Raw genomic sequence first — 22,468 nt, 5'->3', positions numbered from 1 at the left:
TGTGTTGGACGGCTTTGAGAAAATGACAGAGGGGAGGGGAGAGCAAAATGAAATGGATGACAGAATAAGAGAACAACAGCTTTAAAACAAAGACGCCGATTGTTTCGTGTTTACAGGCTGCTACGTGTTTTGCAAAGGAGCATACGGCTCCTCGACAGATTCAGGACGCTGTATTCAAATGAGCATAAACGCAGACACACACACCAGCTGGCCTTTGGCTCATATCTGCGGTGACCACTTCCTTGTGGCAGTGCCACATCCTCATTGGCTGCCATGGCAACAGGGGTCGCCGGGACACCAGGTTGCTAGGCAAACACAAGGTTGCTAAGTCTACCTGCTCCCAGTGTGTGAGACTGTGATTTGTCATTAGCCGATGTACCTTTACTGTCGAAATAAAAGCAAAGAAAGGAACATTTTATCAACGTGCTTTAAAGGTTTATCATCTCTCCAAGAGAATCTGTCACTGATGAGCCTGAACATGTTCTCAGAACTTACAAACATTACAATATTGCTGATTTGGCATAAGCTTCCAACAATTTCTTCTTTGCAGATTTTGATTCTTTTAATTTCCAAGTACATTGCAGGAAATAAATAACGGGGCAATGTAAACAGTTGCCTCTTCTGTGAGAGCCAACAGATCTCTCTGAACTTTCACAATAAAAGTGTAGGTTCCACCACAGAGATGGTGGAAGACATACAAATAAATACAATTTAGCTGCCTGTAATATAAATGGTGACCAATCTAATCTTATAATCATATATACTAAACTAGGGGTGTCAAACATGTGGCCCGGGGGCCAGAATCAGCCCAGCAAATGCTCTAATCTGGCCCATTAGACGGCTTTTGGATCATCTTAAGATTCCTGTGAAGGTTTCTCTGAATTAATATAAATTATGTTTGTGCAGAGAGCTACCAGAACTTTACCTGTTTTTTCAAGTTCTCTGATTTATTTAATTTACTGCAGCAACATTTCTTTATCGTGTAGAAAAACTGATGAAAAACTGATGAAAAAAATCATACTTCTTTTTCTTAAATTAAATGGGATTCAATGTGTAGTTAAACATCTTTACACTGACAGAAAGAGGAGTTTCAGTTTATGTCCCACGATGTAAAAATGAGTTTGGCATGGCTGTACTAAACAGGATCTTCTTCCTGTGAAAACTCTACATTCAAATGCATCATCCTAATAGGAGCCGGTGACTTGACAGGGGGTGTATTATAAATCACGTTCAGCGAGGTGCCTTCAGGTTTAACTCGGGGTTTAAAGTGTCATAGGAAGGGTTTGCATTTTTAAGGTGGTACACTGTCATCTTTACTTGTGCTGAACACCTGTACTGCTTGAGGACAGCTAACAAATCGACACATATGAAAGTGCAGTGCACTGATGGTGCATTTCTAATAATGGGATCACTATTTGGAGAAGAACTGTGGGTGGATTGTGAGAGGCTCAAACAATGTGCATCTACAGCTTTGGGTGGTATAGATTCTTAGTTAAGTAAACTGCTTTTTTTGCAAGCTTATTTAAGTGCTTGATGATCTCAGAAGATTTGCAAGTAAGCCGACCTTCCTATGTAAATTATGTTTTTACAGTGCCGTTTACCTACACCAGGGTAAAAGTGGAGTTAATGTCCTACAACACATAAGAATACACAGATGTAAATACAGTCAAATCTACTTCTGCACTAATAATGGTTCATACCTTATGCTTCAACACGTCTTTGTACTTTTCCAGCTCTGGCTGCAGCAATTATGTTGCTTTTAGCTGGTTTAGTATTTCTAAATTCCTCTGATTTGTTGTTCTTTTTATCAGAAAAGTGCAGCTCAATCCGGACAATATTTGCAGTTAATCATCTAGCGGCAACAAATACACTGATTGATTCGGGAAATTTGGCTTTTACTTGCAGATCTGAAAATCCTCATCATAACAAGGCTTAGCCTGATTGCAGTTTTTAGGTTTAATGAAGCCAGATGAAGCAGAGATATCACGGGTATTTTCAGCTTGCTTCATAGTACAGGTGCCTGGGTGAGTTAGCTAGTGCCACACCCAGAGACACACAAACGAACAAGAAGAGACAGTTTAAAACAGCTACGTGCTGACATCGATATTATTCTATAATCAGCTTAACTCATATTTTCAATTATCTGAGTAATATCCTCAATATTTATGTGGCCAGTAAAATCTGGCTTTGGGGTTTAATTTGGAAAATGAATAAATTAGAACTAATGAGTTAATACATAGCTTTGGTTCACGAGTTTGTCTTTTTGAGATTGATATTGGCTTTTAAATTTAATCTACTCTGCAATCTGTGGGTTTATCTTCAAAAAGATATCCAATTAATCTCTTCAGTCTCAACAAACATGGATTTAGATTAGGAGACGTTTGCGTGCAGATACAGTATTTGAGTCTCGAACTGTAAGTCCAGTCAGAACCGCAAACAGTGGGAGTTAATGCAGTGTAAAGATACAAGTTTGTTGGCTGTCAAGGGACAGACTGTCACGGCCGCCGAGGCGAGCCGTGTGGAGTTGGAAGAAGGACCCAAGATGCAGGCAGTGGATGAAACGCTGGTGAGGTTTATTAACAAAGGTGTAGTGGCAAACAAGCAGTGGGGTATGACAAATAACTGAAGACACCTAAACTGGGAGAACTAAAAATAACAGACCTGGGAGCATACGACAAAGGGGATGAGAAGCAGAGAGACGCAGACGAGGAACAGGCCACTGTGGAACACAGGGTAACGCAGACTGACACAGGGTAACGCAGACTGACACAGGGTAACGCAGACTGACACAGGGTAACGCAGACGAACCAGCAACAGGCAGGAGAACACACAGGGCTTAAATACACACACCAGTAATCAGGGGATGAGAGACAGGAGGGCAACACAGCTGGGAGAAATCAGAGCTGACGGGACAGGGGAAACGTAAACTGAACACACTCACATCAGACAGAGACCTTCACAATAAAACAGGAAACTCAGACACGGGGAACCAAACAAGACACAGATCTAAACAGACAGCTTCACAAACAGATGGGGTGACACCATAGACAGACAGAGACACAGACTCAAAGGCAGACCGAATATAACACATAGAACTCAAACCATAATAATAATCATCATCATCACAATAAACCAGAAAATGATAACTAAAAGCGCTGGGTCACCGACCCAGGACCATGACACAGACAGTATGGTGTGTCATTGTCACATCACAACAGAGCCCTGCTGGAAGAGCTTAACATTAGACTTTTGAGAAGACTCCATACCTTATTTCCTGACATCCCTCGTGCAATGTGGAACAAAGTCAACAACAGACAAATCTGCTGCTTAGAGAGGTAGTTACTGAATGAAAATGCATTGGATGGCTTTTACAGCCAGACTGATATATCAGCAGAACAATATTTTGGCTGATATCATTAGTCAGCCGATATATATATATATTGTGTCAGCTTTCATATTGGTCAATAAATGAAAATTGAAAAGGCAAAGAAGAAACAGGAGACACTATTGTATCACAGACTTCCAATCAGGCAACTTGTTGTGACAAAAAAGCAGGATTAAATCGCACCATCACATTATCTTAGTAGGCACTTATAAATAACAGCAGACAACAAATTTTAGTGTAATCTGGGTTTTTTGTGTTTCTAAAAGAAGAAAAAATATCAACTGATATATCAGGTTTTTAAACGACAAAATATCGGTATTAGTATCGATCTTAAAGCTCCTATTATGGTTGGCTCCAATGAAAGTCTAAAGGATGCAATATTTTTATGACAAAAGAAATTCTCATTGTATGAAATCCAGTTTAGAGCGAAATCATCAATCTTACATGACGAATACGGTTATTTTCAGAAAGGCAACACAAAAACTTGTAAAATGGTGCAGATTTTTCAGGACCTGTGTGTGTGTGTGTGTGTGTGTGTGCTCTGTCAAAGAATTTGATATAACTTGCTTTCGTTCCCAGACGGCACTTGTTAGTGAGATCAATTTAAGGGATTTGATGACAGTAAAAAGTACACATCTACAGAGTTAGCCTTTAAGAAATTATGGTTTCCTATTCTTCATATTTTATGCAAATAATAGTTTAGTCAAATTTTGTTTTAATTGAGTCGTAATCCCACTTAATCCAGCATATTTCTGAGTGGGAGACATTACATTGCTTAATCAAAATGAATCATGGTTAATCCTATTTGTGATGAGTGAAGCTGTTCTTTTCAAGCCTTTGCTAGTGTGTGTGTGCGTGGAAGACTGAGCGAGTGAGCACACCCTGTTGCTGTCTGTCTGTGTGTGTGTCCTGTTTCATTGTCCCACTGCATTCATTATCCTCATCATTACCATGTCTCTGAAATCCGGGTCAGTGTCTCTTTTTCCTTTTTTTTTCTCACCCTCTCTTTTACTCCTAGCGCCCCCCGATCCTTCCCAGGGAACAATAAGTAGCATGTGTTAGAAGGATCAGGCAGATTCACTGTAAGGGAATTAGGGCCCTGAATGGCTTTCCCTAATTGGACTTGAATGGACTTTGTCTATGGGAAACTGGTTCTTAAAGATGAGCCTCTTACACACAATTGTCTCCTCTCTCGGTGTGGGAAGTGGGTTGAGCTGACAACTGTTTTAGCCACAGATGAGCAAGCATGCACATACACATGCACGCCCGGGACATTAATTGCATTGTGCAAAACTCTTGCCTTCTGACCAGACAATCACACATATAAGCACAAGACGCTGAGGTCGCTGCCGTCTCGTCTTCAGAGAGTCAGCAAGAATAATTAAGACCTCGTTAGGAGTGGAGGAGGATTAATTAGACGCTGGCTGGCTCGGGGAGCTCCGTCTAACTCGCGCACTCTCACTTGCAAGTTGCCTGCCAGCTGAGGGTTTTTAACACTCTCGCTCGCTAATATGCATGTGCACACACACATTTATCAGCGAGAGCCCTGAAGACTCTTGCCTTGAGAGGCTGAAATGATATCTGGATGCCGCCATCTCAGCAGGAATCAATTAGCGTCCAGCCCGCCTCTCACCCGTCTTGTCAATTAGTTTCACGATGAGCAATACGGCCAATTTTGCCTTGTCAGGATATGAAGAGGGAAAAAGCTTTTTTTACTGATGCTGTTTAAACTGAACATCAGAAATGAACAATTTTATGAGCTTACTTAAATCTTTCCTAAGACCGTTTAGTTACATTGAGCTGATGTTAATTCAAAACTGTGTAACAGGAAGCTGATTAACTATGCTTTTCATGATCTAATCTGTCTTTAAGCAAAAAATTTGCCACAACAAAGATTAACCAATCAAAACTGGATACAAGTGATTAAAAATTCTAAGCGGCTTGTTGCTAAAGCAAGGATTCTGCACACTATTCCTTAAGCAGCTGCAGTCCCTACACTGTGTGCTGTATGGTAAAGCAGAAATGACCTACAACATAAATTGAACAGAAAGTTCCTACAACAGCTATTCCTCCAGGAATCACGAGACACCTTCAGTGCTACGACTCGCAGATTTCTGTTGATTGTGCACATTCACGCCGTCCTCGGCAGAACTTGCCGAGCTATGGTGAATCTGGTTGAAGCGGGGGCGGGGGGGCAGATTCTTAAAGGATGTGTGTGTTTGCCCTTCGAATGTGGCCCGGGGGCGGGGGGTGGGGTGTCATGGACCATCAAGGGAACAAGAGTCGGGCCACCCTGACACTTTCTCTGACACTCTCTCTTTCCCCTTTTTCACTGCAAACAGAAAACGGCATTCCTCCACCTCAGCGCTTTTTCTCCTCCCCCCCTTCTGTTTTTTGTGGTTTGTGCTGATTGTGATGAGCTTTATGACATAGTGGGTGGATAAGAGGGCAGGTGGTGACATGACTACATCTGACTACATGTGAAGTCGCTTCTACGCTTCTGATTTCAGGCTGTACCTACCCAAGTTACATTTTGTAGCCACCAGCATATTTATAAACTCTACCTGAGGTGGTTTTATACATTAAGACAGAAATGTAAAAAATTAAGAATAAACCGTTTTATCAGTGTTGCATAGTTTGCCAACCAGAGGTCCAAGCAGAGTCGGGTCAGACATAAATGAATATACCATGACTTGTTGTGATCAATTATTTTTATATAGCACCATCATGTTACCTCAGTATGAACTCATAAATAACAAATCTGTTTATGTTTCATGTTTCTGAAAGAAAAGAATATCCTACATTGGCTTTATTTTCCAATGAAAATCTAAAGGATGCATTATTCTTAAGTCCAGTTGTGGAAGCAAAACTAATGCACATAAACAAACAAAAGGTTTGTAGTGAAAATAATATGAAAATGATCATATCTATTTTCAATTACTTTGGGTAATCAGTCTTTTTGAAGCACCTCCCACATTTGATTAGTCCGATGGGAACTTGTGGTGTACTGTTCCCACACCAGCTCAACAGAGCTGGGATCCGGTGACTGTGCCGACTTCTCTTTTTATATGCAAAATACCCCCGACTGCCTCTTCTTTAACCTCCTGAGACCAGACCTCTTCTTTGGGATGCATTTTTAATTTCTTATAGCTATCTATGATTAGTTGGAGTTAGGGCTGGGCCATATTATACCGTTCACGGTAATACCGGTATAATGTTAGGCAACGATAGGAAAATGAAATATCGCGATAGAATGGGAGTAAAACGCGCATGCGCAGTGCCTTTGTTTTCATACGCACATGGCCGATTGTTGAGTGAAACAGATGAACCAGAATTGGTTTGTAAAAATGGTGCAACTTCCGTGATGTGGAACTGGTTTGGTGTTTGTCCGTCAGATACACAACAAAGCACATTTTTTTGCAGAACATGCAAGCGGCCGTTGTTATTGTCATATTTGTCGGACTAAGATGCTCTTAAATCTGGGAGTAATCTGGGTCCTAAACTCCGTATTCTTCAGGTCAAACAACACTGCAGCATCACTTAGAGTTAAAAACTGTCTAAATTCTTTCATCTTTAATAAAACGATCAGCATTGCTGCTTTACCAGGTGTAACTATAAAGTTTAACTTCCAGGCATCCATGAAAACAAAAGTTATTACATTTAACGGAGTTAGAAGTTAGCAGGAAGCTAGCGGAAGTTAGCTCGCTAGTTTCGCTAGTTACCTAAGCATGATATAGCATGTTCTGACGGAGAGATTTCTGAAAAAAATCAAACGTACAGCTCTGCTATCACTTCCAACATAAATGAAGACAGGAAACTAAACAGCAGTGACGTTTGTAGGGTTACTGAAGTTGGGCTAGCTGGTATATAATGATGTGCTACGTGATCGCTAGCGACACAGCTATGTTAGCATAACATAAACAGTGAAGCTGGAGGACGAACACTAACACTTTTCCACTTATAAAAGTTAACGTGAAGGTTCTTCATGGTTAGAGACAAATGCAATCGCATGGCAGGATGCTGTAAACGGACCAAACTTCAGTCAGGAGAACAACTGAGATAATCCATCCACAATACGAGGTTAGTCATTAATATACTGCAACAACATGGGAATAGAGCAGCTGCCAGAGAATTCAACATTAATGAATCAATGGCACAGAAGTGGAGGAAGCAAGAAGAATGAGTTTAATAAAGTTTGATTTATCTGACTGCTTTGTTTCGCTTAATGTGCCTTATAATCCCGTGCACCTTATGGTGCGAAAAATACGTACTGCACACTGCAGTTTAATGTTGCAAAGCACCTCTTTTTAACTTCAGTGGATATTATACATGGTTATGCTCAGGATATGTCAGCCCATTTCTACTGGAAATGCCTTTTGGTTAAACTTTCAGCAAGGAATTTGCATTTGCACTGTTACATTTTTATAAAGCTTTAATGTACATAAAAACCAGCTTCTTGTTTAAGTGAAAATAAATGGAAGGTTGTCTTTTTGCGCTAGTAATGTTGTGGAGTTGTATTTTGTCTCGCATCAATTATATCGTCGGTTATATCGTTATCGCAAATTTTCAAATATATATCGTGATAAATATTTTTGGCCATATCGCCCTGCTCTAGTTGGAGTCATTAAGTATAAAAATACTAAGCATCATCTTAAATATGGGTTTGTTTATATTAATTCATTATAGACAGCATAACATGATAAAGTCACGACTGTTAAGGATGAAACACTTTATTAAGCAGAGTGGAGGATAAGGTTTGGAAAACCCAAAATGTAATTTTGATGACGCAAAGTTTAAGGGGGAAATTTCACCAGAATCAAGTGTTGGCTGTCGATGCTGAAGTTGCTGATTTTTGAGTACCAGTTAACAGAGCTGTTTCTCATACTAGACTCTCTGATGTACTCAGTTATACACTGATTAGAAACAGTTTGTGCCATTTTATTTTATTATACTGTCGTATAAAAAATTCACTATTTTAATCATTTCTCACATTTCTTAGAAGAAAACTACTTTTGTTGACCTTTGTGAGACTGTAATTGAAGTCTGATGTTCTCCTTTAGTCATCAAAGCTGTTCCAACATGGCTGGAAAATGGCTTTTATAATAATCAATTAGCCTTTTAACACGCTATGCTTACATTACGTAGCCCAGTGTGGCACTGGAGCACGGTGTGATGGCTGCATGAAAATGACATATGAAGCCCATTAAAAGTCTTAACCACTGTCAATGCCCTGATTATTTGTTATTGTTAATATTATTAAAACCAAAACTTTGATTACACAAAAAAAAGAAGGCGATTTCTAAGTGACCCCAAACTTTTGAGTGAATCGTGTAATTATATTTGAGACTTTGTAAAATGCTGGCAATTTGAATTCAAATTGGGACTTAAATGATTATTTAATTGATGCCTATCACCTTTTACTTCAGTGATCAGACAGTGAAGAAGCAAAATTTAGGTTTTCGAAAATTTTGCTGGATTTAAAATTCTTACATCAGCATCCTCAGATAAACTGTGATACATCTTCCAACTTCTTAGGTGGATCATATCTGGAAGCCTGTATGGTACAGATACACAAACAGTTGCATAATTAACCTTTATTTATTCGTGAAAATAATAACTAAAATATGTTAATTATTAATGTGGGTGTCCTTGTTATCCTACTTTGAGTTTGTGGCAGGATGGTTATGTTTTGTTTTTTTTACAAATGACATCTTCTTGTATGTGTTAATTGCTGAGTTATCAGATTCCCTTCATGCTACTCTTTTGTGGATCACCAACACACTCACACACACACTCTTCCCTCCTGTCACTATGCTCTTTAAAACCAACTCCCTTTCCTTCTCCTGCACACACACACAGCACCACGCTCTATTATGCTCCATTATGTCACCCCCTCTAACCGTTCCTGAAAAAATATCTCTTTCCCTCGGCCGTCCTCCGCTGCGCTCCCTCTCCGTGCATTCCTATTTTTTTCTCCACGCTGCCTCGCACCATTCGGCTCGCTCTCCCCCGTCTGTCTTTCTTTCCCTCTATCTCTCTCGCTCATCCCTCGCTCCTGTGAGACAATGTCTTGTAACAATACTGAGCTTAATCTCTGTGTCAAAGCCGTTTTTCCCCTCCACTGAGCACACACACACAAACACACCACATACACTTTCACTGAGCTGTCGCTGTGCTTTTTAAAAAACATTAATGTGTGGGGGGTTTTATTTCTTTTTCCAGAGAACGATGAAAACTCAGACATATTTTATATGTAATGCTGCCTTAAAAACCTCCAAATGATTCTCTTAAAACTTACAGAAATCTCTTAAAATATGTTCAGCCCTTCAAGTTTGTTGTGCATTTTCACACACAGTGCTTGCTGTACGCACTGATACTTTCCCTTTTCCTTCCTTTATTCCTGCTCTATATCCTGTGATACAAATACACAAGAAGTTTATCTATTTAAAGGTGGAAAATTATCAAAAAAGAATCATTTATTGGTGCAGGAAAATGATGATTTGCCAATTATGTGAAATTGTAGCTGTTTGTTTCCAAACTCAAATTAGTATTTGATATCACTACAACTAGCTTGATGTTAATTTAGTAAAAGCTCAATTATTTAATAACATTTTGGTAAAAACAACTTCGCTAAACTAAAAAACTGGATCGGAACAGACGTTTTCCGCAGTGGTCGTAAGGCTGATGAGGATGAGGGTTTAACGACTTGTTAATGTCAGTTTGGCTCTGTGTGAAAGCCCGAACTGGCATAACAATAAGTTAATATTTGGGATATTCTTGTGTGATTGCTGCAGTTTAAAGAGATGTTTTTTCTCCAGCGAGGAGCCTAAAGGTGTTCGTTGTACTAGTGGCTAATGAGGAGGACAAATACAGACATGTGGAGAGGGGGTGGTTGATTGGGGCAATAGTTCCTGTTTTTCTCTAACTTCCACACCAAAAAATTCAAATAAAAAACAACACTGTCTACATTCCTTCTTATTATTTAGTCCCGGCACAGTGTTGACATACAATTAGAGCTATATTTGCATAGACTTGCATGGAAAATGTAGGCTGCAGAACAAAAAGCAAATTCATCTGAACATGTAGTGCCACAATGTAATGTGAGCATTCATACGGAGGCCCAGTTCAAGGCAAATTTGATGATAGAGCATCAGGCAAATAAGTTCCAAAGAAAACATCAGCTGTGCTATGATACGTCTACATCAACAAACAGGAAGCAGCAATAAGCAGTCCGTCTTCTGCCTCTTTTTCGAAGATTTGTTACCTTACAACCAAAAGTCATCAAAAATTTCTGCACAATGGATCATGTTAATTGGTATGATTCAACAAAAAATACTTTAACACAACCTGATGCTGCTAAAAAGAGAACACAAACATAAATAACAAACTCCCTGAGGTTCCTTCCTGTTAAATGGCAGTTTATCCTTCCCACTGTCGCCAAATGCTTGCTCATAGTGGGTTGAGTGATTGTTGGAGCTTTCTCTGTATTATTGTAGGGTCTTTAATTTACAATATAAAGCACCTCGAGGTGACTGTCGTTGTGATTATGTAAATAAAACTAAATTGAATTAGTTTTAATTAGTTTTAATTCAATTTAGTTGAATTAAAACACACAACATTAGAGGACATGTTGTGATTTTGCTATTAAGACCAACAGTTCTATTGCACACATGCGGAAAATCCCAGCTCTACGGGAACATGTGCATGCGGTGGAAATGTAATGTTAAAGCTCTTTTTTTTATATTTATGATGCTCTTCTCGTACAGTTCAATCGATGCATCACCTCCCAGCTGATCAAGTGGTTCAGCAACTTCAGGGAGTTCTACTACATCCAGATGGAGAAGTTTGCTCGGCAGGCCATCAACGAGGGTGTGACTGCTGCCGAGGAGCTGACTGTGGGGCGAGATGCCGAACTCTTCAGGGCACTCAACATGCACTACAACAAGGCCAACGACTTTGAGGTAAGCTGGGCTGTCCTTTTTAGGGGACGCCAGGTGTATTAATTTGTATAACAGGAAGTAGACGTTCCACTCAACGACAGAAAATATGGAGAGAAAATGGCAAATAGGGAGGGAAACTCAAAGTAAGCAACAGTGGGAAACTGTCACTCTACAGCACGTCTGTACTACTTGATATGTTGTTTATCTATGATGCTGCATTAGTATCAGAGTAACTAAAAAATAGTAATACCCTTAAAAAGACAAAAAGCAGAACTTGTGTATTTATTCACTGTATCATGGTGTGTGTGTGTGTGTGTGTGTGTGTGTGTGTGTGTGTGTGTGTGTGTGTGTGTGTGTGTGTGTGTGTGTGTGTGTGATATTTGTTTCATTTAATCAGCTCAATGATTTGCTTTGGTCGGCTGTCACTGTTTACCATTGCTTTAGGTACACCTGCACTAGTGTGTAGCTCACATATTGAAAGTTGAAGCAATAAGCTATATCGCTGCTTCAATATTGTGCTCCACCTTTAATGGTAAGCCCTCTTAAACTTATGTTTTATCTTTAGTGGTGTTCTCTTGCAAAGTTTGGTGGTTTAACTTCTCTCTTAAACCCATACAAAATCTTCCAAAAACATGACATTTTTTGGAAAAGGTCTTTTTTTTGTTTGTTTGTTTGTTTTTTAATAAAAAATATCTGTTTGCCAAACTTTGGAATGCAATGTCAGGTTGCCTTCAGTTTAATTAAAGTACCATTTTTCTCCAAACATTTCAGAAATCAAAAGCCTCCTCGATCTAGTAAGACTGAAAAGTTTCCCATACTTTCTACCCGTTTCGCTCGTTACCGGATTAAAACTGAATTCAGCGTAGCTCAAACACACTCACTCACACAAATGTCCTCCACCAAGTCAGCTGTTCAGAGTGCAACAGTCACCTCACAATTCTGCTGAGGTGTGGATGTTGCTGTGTGTGTGTGCTCGATGAGGCGAGAGAGGACGCCGCTCGAGGCACGGGTGTCCTTGTCAAAGCGATTTGCAGAAGTCACATTCCCTCTCTCACTTTTCCTCTTCCAGTATTGGTCTAAGGGGACCTGAGGGCCCTTAAACTATCCAATGTAACATCAGCAGCATTTAGATGTCCATTAGCTTACACCTTATCGCTGACACACACGCACACTTCGCTTTTTCTTTTTTTGCTTAAGGATACAAATGCCAAAGCTTAAATGGATAAAGAGACTCGCAGACACGACACACCCTCATATTCATGCTGCAAAGGGTTTGTGATATTGAAGTAGGCTATTTGGAGAAATGAATAGCAAATGCTTTGCATAGTTTGCATAACAAGAGTCAGGTAGCATTTCACAGGTGTGTATGAAAAGAGCATGTACAGGAAGCGGACACACGCATGCAAATAATGAGTATGTGTGATTATTTATAGAGATAGGAGGGTCAGGTTTAAAGTTCAAACTGGGTCCAGAAGACCTTTAAACCAGGGCTCAGTTGCACTTTTTTGGCCAAGAAGACAATCATATTTGACTTTCTAGAGGAAGTAAAAGTCACAACAAGGTTTCTGTAGGTGAACCTGTGGTAGGATCATTACTAGCTGTTTTTTTTTTAAATCATCAAAAGCTTTCAGTTAAGCTTTTGATGACAGAAAGTGTTTGATTTGAGTTTGTACCGTTCATGCATTCATTAGTTGCATCCATTTGACTGCACAGTGCAGTTTGAAAATCAGCCCACAAACTCTTTAAACCTGAAACTGAGCTATTAAAGCCATTAAACACGTTTTGTTAAGAATTAGCATGTGATGTTGTGCACTTGTAACCAAACACTGTTAAAAATGATCTTATTTGTTCTTAGCTGCATTTGATTAAACTTTAAAATAAGGGGACTACATTAAAGTACTGGAAAAACATCATTCAGTGGCTAGGTTTTCGCGTACAAGACAAACACAAAAACTAGAGCCTTATCGAGACCACAAACCTTACGTAAAAGATGGAGTCTTGAGTTGAGCGTGCTCAGTGGTATGTACTAGTTTATTGCCAATTAAATAACATATATATTATGTACCGCCAAAGCACAACAACAGCAACCTCAAGGATCTTTATATTGTAAGGTAAAGACCCTATAATAATAAAGAGAAAACCCCTAAAATCAAGTAACCCCCTGTGAGGAAGCATTTGGTAAAAGGGGGAAGGAAAAATTCACTTTTAACAGGAACAACCAGACACAGGGAGGGCTGAGGGAAAGAGTCAGCTGATAAACTATATTTTACTGCATCTATTTTAGTTTAACTGGGACAAATATTACAAAATGAGTTTCATATTGTGTTCATTTTTCACTTTAAACTCACAATTGATAGACAAATAATAGAGAAATAAAACCCGGTTTAGGGTCATAGTGGGGCTGAAGTCTAGCTATTATAGTGAGGTGAGATTCACCCTGAACAGTTCCCCAGCCTGTTGCAGGAATAACACATTCACACTAATGGCCAATTTAGAAGTGCCAGTTAAACCGACCCATGCACGTCTTTGTACTGTGGAGAAAATGCAAAATTCCACACAAAAAGACCCCAGCTGGCCGTTAGATTCAAACTCACGACCTTTTTTGCTGTGCCAACTGACTCCAATATACAGCGGGTTTGAGAGGTCAAAGGAACTGCACCTTAAGAAAACACCAGCAAATAGAAAAATGCTGCAAAAGCCCACAAAATACTAAAGAATGTGAATAAAACACAACAGAAGTGTTTCTGGGGATACAATAATGGGACGGACAAGCCGCGGAAGTGACAAGAAGTAAAGAATGCAAAGGATTGAACTTGGTATTGACACAGTATAAATCAGTGTTGTTAGGGAGAAAATGATGCATTGAGTATTTTAATCTTATGGTTCATATGAAATGAAGCTGTTTGCTCTTTGCTATTAGCCGTTTGCTGTTAGCTTGTTGTTTCTGCCATGTTATTGTGTCCCCAAAAACACTTGTTTTCTTATTTTTGTATTTTCTTAGCATTTGCTGCGGGGGTTTTTTCTATTTCCGATGTATTTTATTCATCTTTTGTTTATTTTTTATCTGTTCCCATTATGTTTTTTGTGCTTTTCAGTGCATTTGCCCTCTCAGGGCCACCGTACCTATGTGATCTGCCTAATTTTTTGCATCGGAGTAGCTGCCCTCTGCTGGCCATGGGAAAGAATGCCGATTATGACAGGTTTTTGCAGTTGAAGGCAAGGGGTGTGATTTTTTTTGTATCCGAAGCTTCATTTTACATTTGTTGTCCAGCTGTTTTGGTCACATGCAGCTACACAGTGCGAAGAGCGAGATACTTAAAACATACGCCAGATGGGTCCAGCACCTTGGTCTGGTGATTCAGCTTGTTTGGTAATTAGATGATAGATTGTTCTTCAGACCTGGAGGCCATATCCAGCTTTTATATAAAGTCAATAACTTATTATTAGCCTAGTTGGTCTTAACAGATGTCTGATTAAGAAGACTTGTGGTGAACAGTAAATATAGTAAATCAGTATAAATACAGATTGTGTTAGAAGTTATGAAGGTTGATAGTTATACTATAAAGCTATAATGCTTGTAAGGACATTAGAAAAAGGTCGAGTGTTCTCCAAGCAATGAAGTGTTTGTAACTGTGCATATACATTTTCTTCCCCTACTTTGTCCCCTTTCGTGCCTGCCTCTTCCTCCTCCTCCTCTCCTCACCTCCCTCCTTCTTTTCCGCCCTGAGGGAACATTACTGGCTAGGGACCCTCTCGCTCTCTCTGTCTCCTTCTCTTTTCCCCTCTCTCTCTCCCCCTCTGTCAAACTCAGAGGCGTGAAACTGGAACCACGGCCGATTCAGCAAGTCTCCCGACATGTACACACACACACACACACACACACACACACACACACACACAGAAGTCTTCTCCTTTCGCCAAATTTAGCATCATCAGAGTTCCACCTTGGTTTGTCCCCATCGCACCTCCCTCCCTCCTCTCCTTCCTCCACTTTTTGCTCTTTCCTTGCTCCCTCTCCTTCCTCCCCCTCTTCCTGCTGAATGTGTCCTCTATTGATATGGTCTCTTCGTCACCTCCTCTCCTTCGCATCCTCCTTTCATTTGCCTTTGTCCTCTCCTCTCCTCCTCTTTCTTATCGCCCTCCAATTCCTCCCCGTTGTCCCCTTAACTTTTCCCTCCACCTTTGCTCTAATTTTTGTTCTTCCCCTCCATAATCCTTCCATCCCATCTTATGTCTACTCTTACTATTGTGTCATCATCTTTATTATTGTTACTTTTTACATCTTTGTACTTCCAAGGTTATGTTTTCCTGGTTAAAATGGAGCCAAATCTTAACTAAAGCTCTATGTGGTGAATTTTTAAAATGGCCCATGCTTCGGTTGAGGAAACAAAAAAGCCTGTCATTAGTAAAGTTACAGGGCCAGCATTTTAAATAGTTATTGCAGTGGAAAGGTAAGTGATGTGTGTGTGTGTGTGTGTGTGTGTGTGTGTGTGTGTGTGTGTGTGTGTGTGTGTGTGTGTTGGCGTAAACAGGCCCCAGTAATTATAGCACCTTCATTAATTACCTTCTCCTCCAGCCACATTCTTTCAACTCTTCTGTCTTGTTTACCTCTCCCTCTCTCTCACTGTCTCTCCATCCTTACTCTCTCCTCACCCCCCCCCCCCCCCCCCCCCCCAATCTCTGAAACAATTTTGTGCTAATTGCAGCTCTGCCCACCAACTAATGAGGAAGGCGAAAAGAAGAAGGAAACTGGAGTAAGGGAGAGAGGAAACAGGGAATAGTCTCATCTTCAAAAACCAAACAAAAAAAAGACAGAGGGGTTTTCTTTGCCAGGACGCTCAGGGAAAGGTGTCAGCTCCTACCTTCTGCCAGGAGGGAGAGAAATGTTTCCTCTTTTTTTTAATATACCGAGAACAGATTGACGAGTTGTTGGTTAAGGCTGCCAGCAGCATTAGGCGCGCCGCTCCTGACTTGCCTGAGAGTGTGTGTTTTGAACTTATTAAGGATTTATGCTTTGGTGGGTTAGGCCTGCCAGAGCAAACGGGAGCACATTCCTAAACATGCAGACTGACTCCACCAGTACCTGCTCAGCTCGGCTCGTCTCGGCTCAGGCTTTAGGGTTTTCCATTAGGTGGTAGTGCCTGGTACCAGGAACATTTTTACCCCTCAGCCATAAAAGGCTGATGAGGTATTCTTCTCACCCTGCGGGGCGGGCAGCTGGGTGACTTGGACACCCAAGTTGGTGAATGCGATAAGTTCAGAACAAAGTGACATAGGAGTTTCAAGTTGATGCCACAGGTGTATCTACTAAAAATCTCAGACGAGCTTGAATCTGAGTGACCTTGACCTTAAGGTCAGAGGTCAAGTTTTTTGAAAATCTTTTGAACACGATAACTCAATAAGGAAGTCACATAGGACTTTGATACCATAGGCGTATCTACTTGGAGGCTGAGGCCAGAGTTCCAAGCGAGCTGAGTCGGTCTGAAAATGTGGCGTCAGCAGACTGCTCGCCACTGATTGGTGGCACTCGATGAGTCGTGAGAGCAACAAGAAAAATGACAGCATCGCCTTGATATCTGTGTTTGTGTCTCATACAAATGATGTCACGGGACTTTAATCGCATTGCTGTAACATCTCTGCACACATTAGGTGGTACACAGTTGAAATGGAAAATGTTGGAAATTGGGTCGAGTCCAGCCGAGTGGGAGCTAGTGGAAATTATACTTAACTGTGGAAAAATGGAGGCCTGGTGCGTGGATGGGGACGAGACTGTTAAGTTTCCATGTGTGAGAATTCAATGAGCGATAAGATGTACAATGAGATGTTTTTATGAAGCCTTCTAGAGGACGTTCTCATCTTTCCAGTTCAAGGATCCTTACTGTCTCTGTCAGCACAGCTGCACATCACACACACACACACACACACACACACACACACACACACACACAAATACACACAGATACTCATTTGTATTTGTCTGAAAGGAGCAGAGATGCCCTCCCTTGAAGGGTGGGTGTGGTTTCTGCTAAAATCTACCCTTTGACTTTGAACGACACATACACACACTCACTCACAAACACCTGGAGGCCACAGGCTGGTCACACACTCACATTTCAGGGCTATCCGATTTCATAAGCTGTGCACTTCATGAAAGGCTAAACTCCTCATGTCTTTCTCCGCCGTTTTAGATTCTTTGTTACCCTTTCGCTCTCGTTATTCATCTATTCAATCGTCTTTTCCGCTTCTTCTTCACGTGAGCCCGGTGAAAAGGGGGTCTGAGCTCAACTCCCAGGAATCGATTTTGGGAGGCGTGTTTCTCTTCACACTGGTAACAATAAAAAAAACAAAACCCTGAGTGCAGATTTTTTCCCCCATTTCTTAAATATGCGTTCTCTGTATCAGCGTCAACCTTAAGTTTGTCATTGTTCCCTTAATTTTAATCAGTCTGTCTGCCGTCCTCACCTCTTCTAGTCATAACCTACCCAGAAGGGACAAACACACACACACACACACACACACACACACACACACACACACACACACACACACACACACACACACACACACACAGTAATTCATCAGCCCTTTTGAGAGGAGGTGAATTTCAAAGACTACACCTGTCCTGCTTTCTTTCGCTCTCCACCCTCTTTTTTTTTTCTTCTCAGCTCTGATCTCTGCCTCATTCTGCATTCAGAGCTTTGGACTTGGTATTTAAAGTACGCTCGCTGTGCTTCATGTGATGTTGGGTTTTGAGCACTTCTAGAGGCACCAGCTTTTAATTTGACACCACCCCCAGGTATTTAATGTTTCCCGCCCTTGTAAAAATATTAAAAGAACAAATTAAAATACAAATGTTTAAAAGGGCGTAAGGGAACCAGCTCAGATTAACAGTACAAGTGTTAGTCCTCTATGAAGCTGTTATACCATACTTATTTGCTTTGCTGTGTATATGCCTGCGTAGGTCAGGGTGGAGGGGGATGGGCACTACAGAGGTCGGGACAGCGACACCTGACACCAGCATCCTGTAACACATTGTGAACTGCAGGCTATTGAAACACTTAGGAAAAGATCTGAGTCGTGCTAAAAGGTGAAGTCAAAACACTGAAGTGTGTGTCTAATTATGAGCAGACACAGTTTAACGAGAGTTTCCTCGTGACTTCACTTCTCTACAAAAGCCTTGAGGTTTTGAAAGGTGCATTGTTTTAATTACTCATTATAAGTTGTATATGTGGGACTGGGTTTCTGTGCGACACACGCAGATCCATAAATCACATGAACACACACTCTCGAGGCTGCTGTCATTCCAAGAATGAGCTCCGAGTCTTCCCTGCCATCTCTTGCTTTCTATTGCTGGTTGACAGAGAGCGGTATGCTGCAGACAATGCCACCTGCCAGTTTCTGTCACTATAATTATAGCTATCTGCCTGCAGTGTGTGTGTGTGTGTCTTAGTATTCCAGTTGAGAAGAAGAAGGCATCATCTTTGTCACTGAGCCTGATTGGAGTCACGAGGGGCGGTTTATGTGTGTGTTTGTGCATGTGTGTGACTGTGTATGGTCTTCCTGTAACTCTGTGTGTGTGTTGAGCATGCAGTGATTCCCTTCTCCTACCCCAGCTGTCTCCTTAGCTTTAACAATAGGCCTGGTAACAAAGACGTGGCCTTCAGCCTCTATCATGTGATGCTAGTGGTCTGCAGCCTCTCAGTCAGATGACCAAGGCTATTGTTCTTTATGGGTGACACACATAAACGTACGCACACAAGGAAGACTACACACACACACACACACACACACACACACACACACACATCTGAGGAGGAACAGCACGTGTGTGAACAGGCACGCGCGAAACCGGAGCAGGCGGAGAAACGAAGACGCTTGTAATGATAGCACACAAAACGCAGACACTGATGAGATAGTGACAACAGACACACACACACACAGGCCCAATCTCAGGACGCAGACCCTTCCTCTCAGTCACATGCCGTTTGAACAAAGAGAAACGTTATTGTCACTGTCCTGCTGACAGTGAGATCAGTGACTGATTGACAAAAGAGCAGCTGAGAAAGGAAACATATTGCCGATGTCCTGGAGGAGCCTCCAGTCTCCACTCTGACTTCTAATGTCACACTTACTGACTAAAAGCTCACACTCAGGCACTCACAACTCACATTGTTGAGAAACAGATGAGACGCATCGATATGCCGTCAAATTGATATTTATTCACCTGTGTGTGAGGAAGCTGTGAATCAGCATCATGTTTCCTGATTTACGTGGGAATGGCCGCTACGTGCCCACTGCGAATTTCAGTGACTGTGTCAAAGAGCAACTTAGGTAGCTCTATGTTATTTATGTGAAGTGGCTGGGAGGCTGAATGGTGTGTGGCTTTTTTTCAAAAGCTCCTAAATGTTCGGGGTCCCCAAACTCACAGCTTCTAAGGTGTGTCACGCTAAAATTATGCAACCAGAGGGCAAGATACAGACGCAGGTGAGCTTTAGGAGGCTTCTTTCTTAATGATGAACGGATGAGTTTAAATGTAGGAAAACAAAGGAATGCAGACACAGATGGGATAAAAAGTCAACATCTTAGGGCACATATAGCTCACTAGGTAGTGCAGGTGACCCATATGTCAGTAGGCTCAGATTCAAGCCTGGCTGGGACCCTTTACTATGGTTGTGGTTCCCTTTGTTTCACTCTCTGCACAGTTCGGTCAAAAAGTTTATCTTCCAGCCAATATCTCTGACTCAGCGTTTAACCAAACGTTAGTCTTACAACTATGCTGAACGCTGTAACACTAAGCACCACAAGCTAAATCTAGACCGCTGTGAGATCCACCACAGGAAAATATGAAATAAAAAAGATTTTTTTAAGACTGAGCCAGAGTTAACAGGTAAGATTCAGGAATACCCACCAGCAAATGTGTCCGTCTGCATTCACGTTTCCTTCCAGATGTTGATTAGTTGACAAGTGGGTCCTGATAGAGAAGGGGGCACCAGTGGAGCTCATCAGGAACAGGAGATTTATTCTCTATTGCAATGGATTGACACTCAGACTTACCAAGTGCCCATTTTTCCAATTTAAAAATGCCGTTAGATCTTTTTCTATATGTAGAAGAAAAGGAGATTCTACTCATGCATAACATGGTCAGAGCTCTGGACAGTCACATTGTCTAACATTAAGTAACATAACTTTGTGATGTGTTGGGCTCCCAGGCGTCTTACCACTTCCTCTTTAAAGCTTACCTGCTTTGGTTTGGACTTTTTTCTTTCTCCCCTCAGCATACAACTGCTGAAATGCTGAAACAATGGCTAGCGGTGATGCATACATCTACCAAACTTTTACTTTTAAACTAGATTCAAACGCTTTAAAAAAAACAACAACAACAACAAAAACAGGGCAGCTCTGTGTCATTTGGATGTCTCTTAGACCTCTAATCAACAGAAAATTGCACTGAGCTAAAATACAGAATGTTCCTGTCGAAGGAGAAAGGGTGACAGGAAAAAGATGTAGAGGGAGAATGGACTCTCTTTGCTGGCTGTGTGTTTGTGTGTGTGTGCCTGCACGTGTGTGTGTGTGTGTGTGTTTGTATTTTCCTGCCAGGGTGTGTGTGACAAGAGCCAGGTCTGATAGCAGTGAAAGCGAGAGAGTGAGAGAGAAGGAAAAAGGAAGCAGATGCCTGTGTGTTGGCACAAAAAAAGATACGTCCACTCAGTGCCTCACACACACACACACTCATATAACAGCATTTGCTCAGTCCACAGAAGGAGCAGCACATGAAAGAGTTCCAGTATTGTCTCCATGATAGAGAAATACTCCACTGACCGACAGCACAGTGGACCTCAAGGCCACAGAGCGAATTAATAGCAAAGAAGAAAAAGACCGTGAGTGTGTGTTTGTGTGTTTGATGTGAAATTAAAGAGACTAAGGAGGAGGTTTGAAAAAGACAAGCAAGGTCAAAAATGATCAATGATCAAGCAAAGCACGCAAGTGAAAGCATTCAAGCGAATCTTGAATCAAATACAGACATCTCCTTCACTGACGGAGCGAAGCAGACAGACTTACAGAAAACAGAAGGAACAACACACACACACACACAGTCTCTGTTTGCACACCTTCATAGTCAAACATATGGTGTTTGTATAGTGATTTCTTAAGAGCACAATCTGTCTGTTTCCTCTTTCTGTGCAAGACGGCGAGTGAGGATGGAAAGGAAAAAACAACATAGATAGACGAGCAGAAGACATATGGAAAGCAGAGGCAGCTGAGGACATGAAGACACAGACACACACACACACAGAGCATATGCATCACTCTGGGTCTCATGGTGACAACATGAAGAGAAAAGGCATTAATCCTTCTGGGAGGATACGGGGAGTCAGAGGAAGAGGAGTGGCTTAAATTCAGAGGAAGAGGGAGGGAAAAGGAGAGAAAAGAAGGTGAGCAGGTGATGAGCGATGCAGAGGAAAGCATAAAAGGATGGAGGGAGGCGGTGCCATCACTGCTGCTGAGTGACTCTGATGTCCCAGTACTGTCACAACATCAGTGATATCAAATCAGTGACCTAAATTCATAATTTTCTGAACAACTGCCTATTTGTTACCTCAGTTAGATGTTATCTTGCTTAGTTTTTATGCTAAAGACTAAGTACTGCCTGTTTTTAAAAGCACACCCTCGAAACAAGGATCACATCCTTTTGTGTCAGCGGAGGTCGGTGGATTTTGCCAAATATGGATAAACATCGGCATCACATTGTAGATGACGAGGATGGCAGACCATAAAAGAAAAAAGAAAAAAAAAAAACAGGAAGCAGAGGGCTAGAGCTGGTAAAATACGCCAAAGACTTCTTTCTTTGGAACGACAATGGCGTGACGCTCTCGTTGTTCTGATGCTGTCACTGTGGCCACCCGTCACCAAGCAAATGCAGGAACAGTTGTTACCAAAGGTCTTCCTGTTCAACAGCATCCCCGAAACTTCTTTTAGGAGCCCTAAAGTAGGTGTACTAGGTGCAAATGTAGCATCTTAACACAAAAATGGCCTGTAGAGGCCTGGATGTCGGAGTTTTGATTCATAATTTGTGTTAAATTGATTTTCTCCACTTGTTGAAAGCACAAGGTCACATCAGGCCTCACCTTATCTTAAAGACCTC

The 22,468-nt window shown here is 41.3% G+C and overlaps 1 protein-coding gene across 1 annotated transcript in view; it reads left to right on the top strand.

The window, feature by feature from the left end:
• The window catches only part of LOC101475634 (prospero homeobox protein 1), a 43,696-nt gene that overhangs the window by 11,503 nt on the left and 9,725 nt on the right, over positions 1 to 22,468 (top strand). The window contains exon 6 of the mRNA XM_004571246.4: positions 11,152 to 11,346. Coding sequence (XP_004571303.3) covers positions 11,152 to 11,346 — 195 coding nt within the window. The remainder of the gene's footprint in view (positions 1 to 11,151; positions 11,347 to 22,468) is intronic.

The sequence above is a fragment of the Maylandia zebra genome, linkage group LG23, assembly GCF_041146795.1.
Source record: "Maylandia zebra isolate NMK-2024a linkage group LG23, Mzebra_GT3a, whole genome shotgun sequence".
NCBI lineage: Eukaryota > Metazoa > Chordata > Actinopteri > Cichliformes > Cichlidae > Maylandia > Maylandia zebra.
This window is presented reverse-complemented; position numbering and strand designations above follow the sequence as displayed.